Source organism: Callithrix jacchus, chromosome 19 (genome assembly GCF_049354715.1).
Source record: "Callithrix jacchus isolate 240 chromosome 19, calJac240_pri, whole genome shotgun sequence".
In the NCBI taxonomy this organism is placed as follows: Eukaryota; Metazoa; Chordata; class Mammalia; order Primates; family Cebidae; genus Callithrix; species Callithrix jacchus.
The window spans coordinates 23,980,864-23,995,941 of NC_133520.1; the positions used below are offsets into that span (position 1 = coordinate 23,980,864).

The window sequence follows — 15,078 nt, forward strand, 5'->3', positions numbered from 1 at the left end:
TACAAAATAATGTGCAAAAATCACAAGCATTTCTATACACCAATAATAGACAGAGAGCCAAATCATGAGTAAACTCCCATTCACAACTGCTATAAAGAGAATAAAATACCTATGAATGCAACTAACAAGACATGTGAAGGACCTCTTCAAGGAGAACTGCAAACCACTGCTCAAGGAAATAAGAGAGGACACAAACAAATGGAAAAATATTCCATGCTCATGGACAGGAAGAATCAATATTGTGGAAAAGGCCATATTGCCCAAAGTAATTTAGATTCATTGCTATCCCCATTAAGCTACCACCGAATTTCTTCACAGAATTGGAAAAAACTAGTTTAAATTTCATATGGAACTGAAAAGGAGCCCATATAGCCAAGACAATCCTAAGCAAAAAGAACAAAACTAGAAGCATCATGCTACCTGACTTTATACTACAAGGCTGCAGTAACCAAAACAATATAGTACTGGTACCAAAACAGATATAAAGACAAGTGGAACAGAAAAGAGGACTCAGAAATAATGCCACACATCTACAAGCATCTGATCTTGGACAACCTGACAAAAACAAGCAATGGGGAAAAGATTCCCCATTTAATAAGTGGTGTTGGGAAAACTGGCTAGCTATATGCAGAAAACTGAAACTGGACCCCTTCTTCACACCTTATACAAAAGTTAACTCAAGATGGATTAAAGAGTTAAATGTAAAACCTAAAACCATAAATACGCTAGAAGAAAACCTAGACAATACCATTCAGGACATAGGCATGGGCAAGACTTCATGACTAAAACACCAAAAGATATGGGATCTAATTAAACTAAAGAGCTTCTGCACAAAGAAACTATCATTAGAGTGAACTGGCAACCAACAGAATGGGAAAAAATTTTGGCAATCTATCCATCTGACAAAGGGCTAATATCCAGAATCTACAAGGAACTGAAAGAAATTTACAAGAAAAAAAACAACCCCATCAAAAAGTGGGCAAAGGATATGAACAAACATTTCTCACGGGAAGATATTTGTGTGGCAGACAAACACATGAAAAAAAGCTCATCATCACTGGTCATTAGAGAAATGTAAATCAAAACCACAATGAGATACCATCTCATGTAGTTAGAATGACAATCATTAAAAAGTCAGGAAACAACAGATCCTGGAGAGGATGTGGAGAAATAGTAACACTTTTACACTGTTGGTGGGAGTGTAAATTAGTTCAACCATTGTGGAAGACAGTGTGGTGATTCCTCAAGGATCTAGAAATAGAAATACCATTTGACCCAGCAATCCCATTACTGGGTATATACCCAAAGGATCATACATCATTCTTGTATAAAGACACATCCACATGTAATGTTTATTGCAGCACTATTCACAATAGCAAAGACTTGGAACCAGCCAAAATGCCCATCAGTGATAGACTGGATAAAGAAAATGTGACACATATACACCGTGGTATACCATGCAGCCGTAAACAAGGATAAGTTCATGTCCTTTACAGGGACATGGATGAGCTGGAAACCATCATTCTCAGCAAACTAACACAGAAACAGAAAAGCAAACACCGCATGTTCTCACTCATAAGTGGGAGTTGAACCATTAGAACACATCGACACATGGAGGGGGAACAGCACACACTGGAGCCTGTCGGGGGTAGAGGCTCTGGAGGGACAGCATTAGGAGAAATACCTAATGTAGGTTGATGGATTGATGAGTGCGGCAAACCACGATGGCATGTGTATAGGTATGTAACAAACCTGCAAGTTCTGCATGTGTATCCTAGAAATTAAAGTATAATTTAAAAAATAGAAGAAATACAAACAAAAAGGGAGAAATACAAACGAGAAAGCAGATATGAAAAATATAACAAATCGGGGTCCAAAGTGGCTCCCGCCGGAGGTCATGGCGCTTGCGAAGGCGAGGTCATCAGTTCAAGGCTAACCTGAGCAACCTCATAAGCTCAAACTGATTAGCAAAAAAAAAAAAAAAAAAAAAAAAAAGAAAAATATAACAAATCAACAAAGAGAAAAATCAGCAAAACCTAGTGGTTCTTTCTGAAGATTAATGAAATCAATAAATCCTTCAGAAGAAAGGACATATGACTACGGCAAAAGTGAATAAAAGGTTGTCACTACAGATACTATCATCACTAAAAAGATAAATAACAAACCAAATTCTGCCAATAGATTTCATATTTTAGATTAATAGAATTCCTTAAATGTGAATAAATAAATTGAAAATATGACAGATCTTTAACTGTCATACTAAAATGGAAATTTAAAAACATGCTTAAAAAAATCTTTAACCAAAACCTTTCTCTAAAGAAAACAAACTCAGGAATTTATTCTGTGAATTCTTCCAAACACTAATGAGGAAATGATGCCAATTTTACACAAACTCCTACAGATAACTGGCAAAGGTAAATTATTTCCCAAATCATCTTTTGAGACCAGGATAGTTATAATAACACAGCCTGTCAGGGACACTACAAGGGAAAAGATATAGGCAATGTGTCATGTGAAACAAAAAAATGTACAAAATATAAGTGAACTTAATTCAATTATAAAGGACATTAATTATATCGTGAAGAGGATATATGTATTTGTATATCTGTACATTTGTTTGTGTGTTTATTTATTTTTGAGACAAGTTCTCACTCCATCGCCCAGACTGGAGTGCAGTGGTGCAATCCAAGCTCACTGCAGTATCAGTCTCCCAGGCTCAGGTAATCCTCCCACCTCAGCCTTTCAAGTATCTCAGACTGCAGGCATGTGCCACCACATCTGGCTAATTTTTATAATTTTTGTAGAGAAGGTGTTTTGCCATGTTGCCCAAGCTGGTCTTGAACTTCTGGGGCTAAAGCAAACCATCCACCTCGACTTACCCTTGGATTACAGGGTGAGCCATAGCACCCAGCATAAACAGGATATATTATATCCTTAATACACCATGAACAGGATGAACGAGATAATATATCATTAGTAAGATACTATATAGCAAACCAGTCTAGGTTTATTCCAGAAATGAGGTTTAATATTCAAAAATCAATCATATAGTTTATCACAGTAATAAAATAAAAAATATGATCACCTGAATCAATGTAGAAAAAATATAAAATTCAACAACTATTCATGATAAAAACTCTAAATAAACTAGGAATAGATAGTAATTTCCTTATCTAATACTATCTACAACGAAACCTATACAAATCATATTTAATTTTGAATTATTGAAAGCTTTTTCTTTGAAGATGAGAATAAGAAAATAATGTCTACTATCAATGTTTCTACTGGAGATGTGACCAAAGCTATAAGGTTGTATTTCCCAACCCAAAAGATTGAGAGAGAAAGAAAGAGAGAGAGAGAGAGAGAGAGAGAGAGACAGAGTTATAAAGACTAAAGGGTAAAATGACCTGTCATTATTTACAGATGACCTGTTTGCATGCTTTGAAAATTTTAAAAAAAGCTAGAGGTAAACTATAAAAATTAATAAGAGAATTTAGCAAGGTCATTGGATAAAAAGTCAATAAACAAACTGAACTCTATTCCTATATACCAGAAACAAATAAAAAATAAAATTTGAAAAAAGTTTAAAATTTGATACAAAGATATCAAACACCTAGGTATAAATCTAATGCAAAATGTGTAAGATAGCTACATTAAAAACCACAAAACATCTTTGAAAAAAATCTAAACAAATTAATGGAGGTGTTCACAGACTGGATGATACAATGTTGTAAAGAAAATCAATTAAGGAAAAGTTGACCACAGGTTCAATGAAATTCCAATAATTCCCAGCAAGTATTTTTGTGTGTGGAAATTAACAGACTATTTTTAAATTTATATAAAAATACAAAGGGACAAAAATAATAAACACATTTGAAAATAAGAAGAGAATAAAGTACACATATATGATCACTTAATTTACAACAATATACTGATGAAATGTAGTGAGAAAAGGATTGTCTTTCCAAAAACTAATGCAAAAGCAACTGGATAACCATATGTCAAGAAGGGAACTTTCACCTTTACCTAATAACAAACACAAAACATATTATAGAAAGTTCGTGGATCTAGATATGAAAGTTAAATCTTCTAGAAGGTAATAGCAAAAAATTAATGACTTTCGGGTTAGGCAAAAGTTTCTTAAAGAGGACACATAAGGACTGTAAAGAAAACAAATAATACATGACTTCTTTTAAACGCAAAAACTTTGTTCATCAAAAGACATCATTAAGAGTGAAAAGCTAAGTCACAGAGGAGAAGCTATCTGTACTATATATATTCAGAATGTAGAAAGAATACCTTCAAGCACATTAAAAAAGACACTCCAATTGTTTAAAAATAAGCAGAGAATTAATCTAGTATGCCATAAAAGTAGATACCCAAATGGCCAATAAGCATAAGAACAGGGAATCAACAACATTACTCATCACAGAGGTGCAAATCGAAGCCACTTTCAGATAGTGCTACACATCTATCAGACAGATTAAAAAAAAACAGTATCAAATGTTGGTAAAATGTGGAGCAATTGAGATTCTCATACACAGTTGGTGGTGTTGTAAACTGACACAATTACCTTGAAAAACTATTTAGCAGTATCTACTAAAGTAGAACATATGCATATCCTATGAGCCAGGAATCCTAGGGCCATGAATATACCCAAGAGAAACGAATGCATATGTGTATGAAAAGACATGACAAGTATGTTCACAACAGCTTTATTCATAAGAGAGCCAAGCAAATATAAACCAAGTATCCATCAAAGCAGAATGAATAAGTTATGACAGTCATATGAAGATGAAAATGAAAAGAAAATTACTGCCTCAAGGGAATTCACACTTAATATTAAGAAAAAGAATCCAGACAAAAAAGATGACATACTACCTGATTCCATTTATATGAAGTTCAGACAGACACAACTAAATTCTGGTGCTATTAATATAGGTCAAAATAGTCATTATCTTTGCAAGGAGGTTACTGACTGGGAGGAGCCATGGAGAATCCTTGTGAAGTCTTGGTAGTATTTTATATCTTGATCTGAGTAGTGGCTACACTGATGGATTCATTCATAAAAATTAATTGAGCTGTTTGAGATTTGTGCACTTTGTGTGCTGCACTTCAATTAAAAAAAAGCTTACAAAAAATTCACATTGAATAAAAAAATCAGTCAACATTAAAATCAAGACCTAAATTTGTGATCATCTTTATGCCAATTTAATAAATGTTTCAACAAGATAACTGTTAAATAATAGATGTAATCACTTGTAATCACTACATTCTGAGGACTGCACAAGCAAAACTCACTATTAGAATAAGCCATTTGTAGAATAAAATCTTATATACATTTTCCAACGAATTTATCTAACTGTGTGGTTTAAAAAAAAAACCAAAGAAATTGGGCCAGGCGTGGTGGCTCATGCTTGTAATCCCAGCACTTTGGGAGGCCAAGGCAGGTGGATCATGAGGTCAGGAATTTGAAACCAGCCTGGCCAACACAGTGAAATCCCATCTTTATTAAAAATACAAAAATTAGCTGGGCATAGTGGCAGGTGCCTGTAATTCCAGCTACTTGGGGAGGCTGAGGCAGGAGAATTGCTTGAACCCAGGAGGTGGAGGTAGTAGTGAGCAGAGATCATGCCACTGCACACTCCAGCCTGAGTGATAATAGTAGACTCTGTCTCAAAAAAAAAAAAAAAAAAAATCATAGAAGTTAAAGAATAGTCATGGGAGAACATAATACATTTATTTACTCAACAAATATTTATTGAGTGCCAAACTCATCACACGCCCTAGGATATGCACTGATTATACAAACTCATTTGAAGCAATTGGGTGTACTGAACTAGCCAAAAACTGGAACAAACACATTTTATTGTTTCTCCAGATGAGGATCTAAAAAATGACATACTAACAGAAGAAAAAAAGGTATAGATGGAATCTAGTTAAGGGAATTCTAAAAAACAAAAATTTAGCAGCAAATATATAATGTACTAAGGGTATCCTAAGAAAAAAACTCTGCAGAACAAAATTTTTCTGGTCACCTCCTGTGAGGTTACGTAAGGACGGTTCAATATTCTTTACCATTTCCTAGATAAACTATTCCATAAAATTATTTTACTCTCTATATAGTAATTTTGGCAATTTTCCTTCTGATTAATAAATTCAGCCATTCTCCTTCCTCGATAAAGACACCCTAGCTAGTAAACATTAATATCTCATTTTCTAGAAGGTAAATTAATAACATTCTGGTTAATTTATTCCCAGTGTTTACTGTGAAGAATTACTCATAATACTTATAACTCTCAATGCACAGATAAAACTGAGTTTCTGAACCTATAAATCTCAAAAATGGACTTGGGAACATGGCTGCCACTTCTTGAAAAAAAACCACTCTGTGAAGTCCTGTCTGGGTAGACTATTGGTAACTTTAGATTGGGAGTTGGTAAATAAAGTTTTATTGGAACACAGCCATGCTTATCTGTTTATACATTGTCTATGGCTCCTTTCACATCACAACAGCAGAGCTGAATGATTGCGACAGAGACTATTAGCTTCCAAAGCCTAAAACATTTACTATCTAGCCCTTTACAAGTATTTGTTGATTCTTGCCTTCTATTATTTTTCCCTTTCATTTTATAATAGTCATAGTCTTTGTCTTACTCCATAACAGAGCTCATTTCCTCAATTTTCAAAGGGCAGAGAGACTTGTCTCTAATATCAATTAAGTGTGAAATATCTGGAGATTGACGTTCCACATTGTCACTGGTCACCAACCAATCACTATAAATCAGTGTTTTTAAAAATTCTGACGCAATGTAGCCAGCACTACATTTCTCCTCTGGAAAACTTCTTCAAGTTTTACAAGTCTTAATTCATCAATGGTTTCAAATTAACTTTCTATAAGTGCACCATCTCTTTCAAGTCATGAGTTCTATTAGGTTAATTATTTACAAAAGATATGGAAAATGCCATTAAGTTCTTTCCCTCATTTTATACTTTTATTTATGTACTGCCAAATTATGCCCTTTTTTTTTTCATTTGGAGAGGGGTGTAACTTTGCTTTGAACAGCAGCACTGTATCAGTGGTAAATCCTTTACTGCAACTATTTGCTACTAATATTATCCAAATTCAGTTATTTCCCATTCTAATATTCATGAAATCACTTATTTTTCTCTTCCAGAATAGCAGCTTAACCATATCTAAATTGAATATAAAACAAAGAAGCCATAAATATATAAATGGGCTTGTTTCTTAAGGAAAAAAAAGATTTCAAAAATATTAATTTATATGTAAAGGCAAACAAGGACTCAGACAATTTGAAAGAAAGAATCTAAAATATTCTGTATTTCAAAATGTAGTAACATTCCCAAGGAGGAAAAAGAAAGATTTAGAAAATGACAACTTCTGGAAAGCAGCTAAGGCAAAGCTTTCCACTACAACTACCTCTAAATCATGACTGGCTAGGTAAAAAGGAAAATTACAGGATGGTAACTTGGTAAACAAGACAATGAGGTCATATTTGCATTATTATTTTAAAAGAGAAGAAAATAAAAGATAACAAGGAATTTAATCTGAAGGCTTAAGCCTTCAGAAAGCAAAATAAGGAAGAACCATAAAAAAATCAGAAAAGGGGAAATTACAATTAAAAGTTGAGAATATCCTATGGAAAAATTTTCCCAAGTTTTATAAAATATTTAAAAGTATTAAAGCTTACATAATAGAGAATTGAAGATGAGAATGTGGATCAGTCACGGTATGAAGTTCAATATAATAAGTAACAGTCTTAATGGGGAAAACCAAAGAAATTTAACCAAGAACAACAAAGTTTAAATGCCTACATTTTACTTCTGATTAGACAAAATATATTTATATATAGAAACTACCCATTAAATTTTACCTGAATGTGTTCGAAAATGCATTTCCAGACTTGATTTGCCTTTAAAAATTTTCTTACAAACATCACATTGATGAAATGTTGCTTTATATCTAAGAAGATAAAAAGATTTGGGTTTTTCAATATAACTTCAATATAACTAACATAATGAAAATAAGTTGCAACTTCATTTACAACTGTTTATATAATTCTCATATTAACAAAGCACAGAACTCCAAAGAAACATGGAAATACTTTTAAAGTGTTGAGCTTGCCTCTGGTTCTTCCTCTTCCAGTTATATCCAACACACAAATCTACAAAAAGAGGTCCATAGATTTTTCAACTGCTTGAAGTCACTGAACTTTTATTATTACTAGCTAACCAAATATACAAAAAGAAAAATTATAAGCATAGAAACAGATCAAGAGTGGCCTAAAGGGGAAATGAAGAGTTGTCTAGAAAGGGACATGACAGAAATTTTGTGGTGATGGAATGATTCCATATCTTAATTGTGGTGATGATTACACGACTTGCAGAATGATACACTAAAAACAATGAATTTCACTTTCTATAAATTACACCTTAATTAAAAAAACATAGATGTTCAGGCTGATTAAAAAGAAACTGCAGCTATTTCAAAACCTGAATTTATCAAAAAGGTGAAAGCGCTTTCATCGGTTCATGTCCTAACAAAAAAGCTGTAAATTTTAACTTATAAATAAAATAAATTTTATACCTAAATTTAAAATTGAAATACTAGTATATTATTTTTATTAGAAAATAGACAGAAATAAAGCAATAAGTTACCAAAAAGTTAACTTAGTAAGTACCACAGCATAGTGCCTAAGAAGTGTTTTCGAGTTAAACAATTCCCAACTGAAAATTTTATTGTGAAAATTGAGGTAATAAAACAATTACCATTTAAGTGGCAGTTATTGGGAAAGCCAGATCATCTCACCTTGGAAGCAGTTCATATGGAATGAATACATGGCAAATTAATTAAATCAAACCTGGGCTACTTAATGTTCTGTAAGACAATTTCCTTTTCACATATCCATTGAGTTTTACTGGAAATGTTTAGAACACTGTTATCAATATGAAATAGAAACATACTATGCCTAGAGTTTCAAATGCTCCTCACCTTTCAATTCATCCAACCCAACATTTATAAGACAATATGCAAAGCACTGTCCTCTAGGAACTTAAGTCTACTTGACAAAACAGATAGTTGCTTGTTTTTATTTTAGTTAGAGACAGGGTCTTGTTCTGTCACTCAGACTGGAGTGCAGTGGCATCATAATAGCTCACAGAACCCTCGAACTCCTGAGCTCAAGCAGTCCTTCTGCCTCAGCCTCCTGAGTAGCTGAGACTACAGGTACACGCCATGCCACCACACCCAGTTAATTTATTTTATTTTATTGTTTTGTAGAGACAGGGTCTCACTTTGTTGCCCAGGCTGGTGGCAAACTCCTGAAACATATTTATACAGATAATTTGAATTTTATGAATTGAGGGTTTCAGTAATAACCCTGGCAAAAGGCTCCTAATCAGTATGCTTGGTTTACCTTATTCCATTCATATCCATGGTAAATATAAACAGAGATGCAAACAAGGTCACCATAGGCACATAGAGAAAGAAGAAGTAGTACTCTATTGGGAGCACTTTTGAGTCCTCCTCCCCCCCCCCCCCCCCCGCCCCACCCCAGTAAAACATGTGGCAATGCTTGAAGACGTTTTTGTTTTTCACAACTGGGGATAGGAGAATAAGTGCTACTGCCATCTAATGGGTAGAAGCCAGGAATGTTGAGAAACATCCCACAATGCACAGGAAAAGAATGACCTGGTCCAAAATGTCAACAGTGTTTGGGCTGAGAAACCTTACTCTATACTATGAACAAACTAATGTTGTCAACACAAATACAAACACTTTAACTTCCTCACAGTGAACTTAGGATAACTTCTGTGGGGCCTTGCATGGCTAAGACCCTATAGAAATATACCTTGTCATTATCACATGAATGCTAAGCAGTGTAGATTTTCAAAAAGGGAGTGGATAAACAATTCCAAAGAAAGCAGAGATGTCAGTAAAAAAAGAACTTAAAAATGTCTATTGGATTTGGCAATAAGGAAGTCATACTGATAATTGTTTGAGAGGAATAAGATCAGCGGTCAGCTTTCAAGTGACTGGAAAGTGAAGAAGTGGATACTGAGGCAGTCACCATTTTAAAAAGTTTAGACGGAAAGATTAGAAAAATAATTGGTGTTGGAGGGGTGTTCATCCTTAGCACTCTTTGATAATGCTCACAACCTTTAATATTTATTCATAGCCCAAACTTCATTCCTGAGGTTTAGACTACTATCTATCAAATTCTATGTTGACAGTTTATATTGAGCATCTCAAAGTCAATAAACACCAAACAATTCATCATTTCCCTCTATAAATTAACCATCTTCTCTATTCTCTTATCTCAGTGGCTGGAATCATCCACCCAGGCTTGAAAACAGAAATCATCCATGATTGCCCTTATTCCCCAAAGCCAATCGTGAAGTATTGCTAATGAGGGCCTAAATATTTCTCAAATAAATATCTTCGCTTTTCATTACTAATATTACTCCCAAGTTAATCCCTCATTATCTTTTTCTCAGATTGTAACAGCTATCTAACTAGTTTATATACTTGCCTCCAGACTTATCCATCACAAATCCAGCCTCCATACACCAGTAAAAGTGATATACCTAAAATACAAATCCAATGGTGTCACTCTTTTATTTAAAATTTTCATTGGCTTTTTATCACTTAGAGTGAAGTACAAGTTCCACAAAATGATACATAGGGCTCCATATTCTAGATTACCATTAGCTAGTCCTTGAAAAAGTAGAGTTTACGGATTCTAGTTCCTCAATGATCTAGGCCAGCGGATAGGTCCACAGGCCTGTCAAATAAAAGGTGATGGTAGGTCCCAAAACTCCTTTCACAGGGTCCACAAGATCAACATTATTTCCAAAATAATGTTTTCAAAATCTATTTTCAAAAGATAAGATGTTATCTGCCTTTTTTACTATGTTGACATTGATACTACGATGCAGGAGGAACAGTGGGTAAACTGCTGGTACACTGCTAGTGTCTCATCTCTAAACAAAGCAGTAGTATTACAATTTACTAATAATCGTATTCTTTACTACTCTATACTCAAAGAAAAAAATGTAACGAAATAGTAAGATTACTAATTTTTTCATATTTTGACCTTTCAGACCTTGGGAGTTTTAAATATTCACTGATAAAATGAGAAGTGTACATGAAGCAGTTCTACTGTATACCAACACATGATGGTCGTCTCAAGGAAAAGCACCTCTCAAAACTTAAATGAAGTGACGAGTCCCTTCAAGAAAAGCAACCAACAATGTTTGCTATCAATGATAAAATCCGAGCTTTCACGCTAATAAAGAACTTTGGAATACTTGTATTTACCACTGTGATCTTGACAGCTGTATTCCTTTCTGTGAGAGTGGAGGCAATATTAACAAATGTGATCTGTTGATACTATACTGTGAAATACGCTAACATCTGGAAAATCTGCATAACTCAGTGAGCCCATATTTTCTCAATAACAACCACATGATCTTATAAAATTATGTATGGTAGAAAAAAATCCATCAATGTACAAGATTGAATGTAATAAGAGTGTGAAAACCTCATTAATCCGGTTTCACATTCCACCTTACAACTCCTTTAGGAAACTACCACTTGTTAGTTTTAGTGTAGTAATAAAGAAGAATATCTAGAATTACCTGAGAAGACTATTACAATGTTCTTTTATTTTCCAACTACATATTTATGTAAGGCTGGATTTTCTTCATTGCTTCAACCAAAATAACATATTACAACAGATATGACAATGCTGCAGTTTTCTATTGAGACCTGAGATTTATAAAAATGTAAAAGAATGTTGCTCTTTTAATATTTTGTTTTGTAGTTATTTCTCAAAAAATTGCTATTTATGTAGCATATGATAGAAAATAAATTAATATTTGAAAATGTTTTATTTGTAATGATTCAAATAATTTACATAATTTATATTTTATATAATTTATATTGATATATTAATACATTAAAATATATTCATATTATATTATTGTACGATTTACATTTTGAAAAACCTCTTGTGCCAAATAATTTGTAAGGTTATAAAGAAAGCATGAGAAAAAATGTTACAGGACCTTTGGAGTAAGTGAACCTGTAGTTTTAACTCTGTACATTTTGTACTGTGTACATTTTGCTAATCATGCTCAGGACTATTAAGCTAAGTCTCTTGGCACTTTAGAACATGTCTGTTATTTATCATTTGCCCAAATGCCTAATCCAAAAACATGAATTACTTGAATATTTTACACTTAGCAACTGACCTCAGTTAAACTTGGATATCTAAATTATATTAAAAAGTTGATGTTCAAGATAGCACAGAGCTCCTTCAAATAAAATACCACTTTAAATGCTTAGCATGGTTAGAAACAAGTTTAAATTCTGACTGCAGACATTTCCTGACAATTGCTGTCTTATTAGGTCTAATATATAGGTAGTATATTTAGCTCTCAAAGAGACTCAGCAACCAAATGCCAAGATTTTACATTCATTATTGTTAACTTGCATGTCACTTCCCTAGCCTTTGAATTAACTAAAACAAGCAGGAGAAAATATGCTTTGCTCAATTCTTTTAGGTCTACAGAGATGCTACAGAATGCAAAGAAAAAGAACTTGTTAACCTAACTTCAATTAAACAAAGTAAACAAAAAAAGTTATAACTTTCCTCAGAGACTTAGCCAATGTAAATTATGAGACATTTTGCTTTTTCACTTACTTTTGCCATACTTTCTCTCCAAGGTGTACACTTTTGTAATGAACAGTGAGATGATCCCTACGACCAAAACATTTTCCACATTCTTCACACTGATGAGCTTTTTCACCTTAAAATAAAGACCCAAATATTTTGATTATAATATGCATTTCAGGTTTTTTTCCCCAGAAACAAATTACCAAATAACATCATGTGATGTCAAATATAACAGGAAAGCAAAGCCGCATTTTATTCTGCACTATTTGCTTTCTATTCCTTACTCAAATAACTTTCTTCAAAAAATTTATATTTAGTTTCATGGATATGAATCTTTTCCCCACTTAGAAAAGGAATCAATAGACTTTTGCTGTACACTTCAGATCACACCTTTCAACATAACAAAGCAAGATAAATGAAACTACTTAAAAAATCAGGAATTTTAAATATGTATATCTGGATATCAAACACCTCAAATGAATATACATTAAGATAAGGCTGTCTTAATGTTTATAAAAAGGACCCAAACATTTTCAGATCTTTGTACTTTACTTTTAAAAGATTTTTCATCTGTGAGGATTTCTTGTTTTCAATGAGCCAAAATACAAATATAATGAAAAATTTTATATAAGTCCAATTTCTCATCTCTATTCTTACATTTACTTACAAGGCCTTGGTTTTTTTTTTTTTTTTTTTAAATCACTGTCTCAATAACAGTGTGAAATTAAAGCATGTGGCCTCTAGACTTGGAAATTAAGAATACTCATCCTCAAAATTAAAAGGCATAATTCCAATAAAAAAATTGGATATTTACTATCTCTTAGATGTGGTGATAACAACTGCAACCTACCTCACTATGATCATTTGAGAAAATAATTACTGTCTGTTGCATACTTGATAGTCACATTATGTTTATAATAATAATAATAATCACCTGTTCTACTGTGCTCATAGAGATGGCTCTTTCCCATTATTGTGCTCACAGAGTTGGCTCTTTTAGCACTTCCTGAACATCAATCTGAGAGGAAAATATGAAAGAAATCCCCAGAATATAAAAATTATACAGTAAAAAGATCTGAAATTGGTCAGGATTATTAAGGTGCTCTTTTCCGAAGACAGGGTTTCAAAATTCACTATAACATACACTTTTAACACACAATTTTAATCATTTCCCTTTAACATGTAAGTTTCACCAACTTCTTCTCAAATCCAATCTAAATGAAAAATATTATCATGGCTTCTCCCTTTATGGAAGTGTCAATAGCAATTATTAGACATATCCATGTATTATGCAAAAGGCAAATTTTGAGAATTTGTTTAAAATTAAAACTACACTTTATAGTTACAAAGGGTGACCAAATGATTAAAATTACATTGAATATGTCATAAAACTTTGTTCCCTTTGGAGGCTTTTAAAAAAATGTTTTTAGAACCAGAATTACAAAGAGGTGATGTGCGTAAACCAAATTATTACACGTAGCCAACATAAACATATATTATGTTCTTTTCAGGTATTTTAAAAGGATTTTAGAAATAGCATTACAAAATATAGTATACCTGAATGTATTTTTTTGTGCTTTGTAAGGTGATCATGACGGATAAATGTTTTTCCACATTCATCGCACTCATATCTTTTATCATCATGATGTACTCGTAAGTGAAGTCTATAAAGAAAAAAAATGAACACCATTAAAACTGATGACACAGAAGGAAAAAGCTCAATAATGAATAAATAAAAAATAAAAATGAAAATTGGGCTCTCTGCTCAACCACTCATACACTGTTGGCTTTATTTCTATGACTTTCAGAGTTCTTTCAGTCTTTTACCACCTGACCCCAGGGTCCCTTACTCATCTCTTTCAAGAAACCATTTCAACATTTGTATATGCTCAAACCACTTCTCAACATTATTCCTTCCCATGATATTAGATCCTAAATCTGCTTCAATGAATTTATCATATGTCTAAGGTTGTTATCCAGCTGACTGGCCAAGACTGAAAGATATCTAAAGTAGAAATAATCAGAAAGGAATTCAAATCAGACAAATGAAGTAAGTGTACAAGTGACTAGGCAAATGATGATGATAGCAAATGATACAGTAAATGATATGGTTTGGCTCTGTGTTCCCACCCAAATCTCATCTCTAATTGTAATCCCCACATGTTAAGGGAGGGACCTGATGGCAGGTAACTGGATTATGGTGGCAGTTTCCCCCATGCTGTTCCTATGATAGTCAGTGAGTTCTCACAAGATCTGATGGTTTAAAAGTGTTTGGCAATTGCCCCCACTCTCTCTTTCTCCTGTTTCACCTTGGTAAGATGTGCCTTGCTTCCCCTTCACCTTCCGCCATGAGTGCCATGCGGAACTGTGAGTCAAT

The 15,078-nt window shown here is 33.3% G+C and overlaps 1 protein-coding gene and 1 long non-coding RNA gene across 5 annotated transcripts in view; one reads left to right on the forward strand and one right to left on the reverse strand.

Moving 5' to 3' along the window:
• ZBTB41 (zinc finger and BTB domain containing 41) overlaps positions 1-15,078 on the reverse strand; it is a 59,608-nt gene that overhangs the window by 18,756 nt on the left and 25,774 nt on the right. For all 4 annotated transcript variants that reach the window (XM_035281312.3, XM_002760608.6, XM_035281311.3 and 1 more), the window contains exons 8-10: positions 14,259-14,365; positions 12,729-12,834; positions 7,896-7,984 (exon numbers count right to left, since the gene is read on the reverse strand). In XM_035281312.3, the coding sequence (XP_035137203.1) occupies positions 7,896-7,984; positions 12,729-12,834; positions 14,259-14,365 (302 nt within the window). The remainder of the gene's footprint in view (positions 1-7,895; positions 7,985-12,728; positions 12,835-14,258; positions 14,366-15,078) is intronic.
• LOC144580378 (uncharacterized) lies at positions 9,181-11,340 on the forward strand. The gene is made up of 2 exons (XR_013529801.1): positions 9,181-9,247; positions 11,125-11,340. It is a non-coding gene; the product is annotated as an uncharacterized LOC144580378 (long non-coding RNA).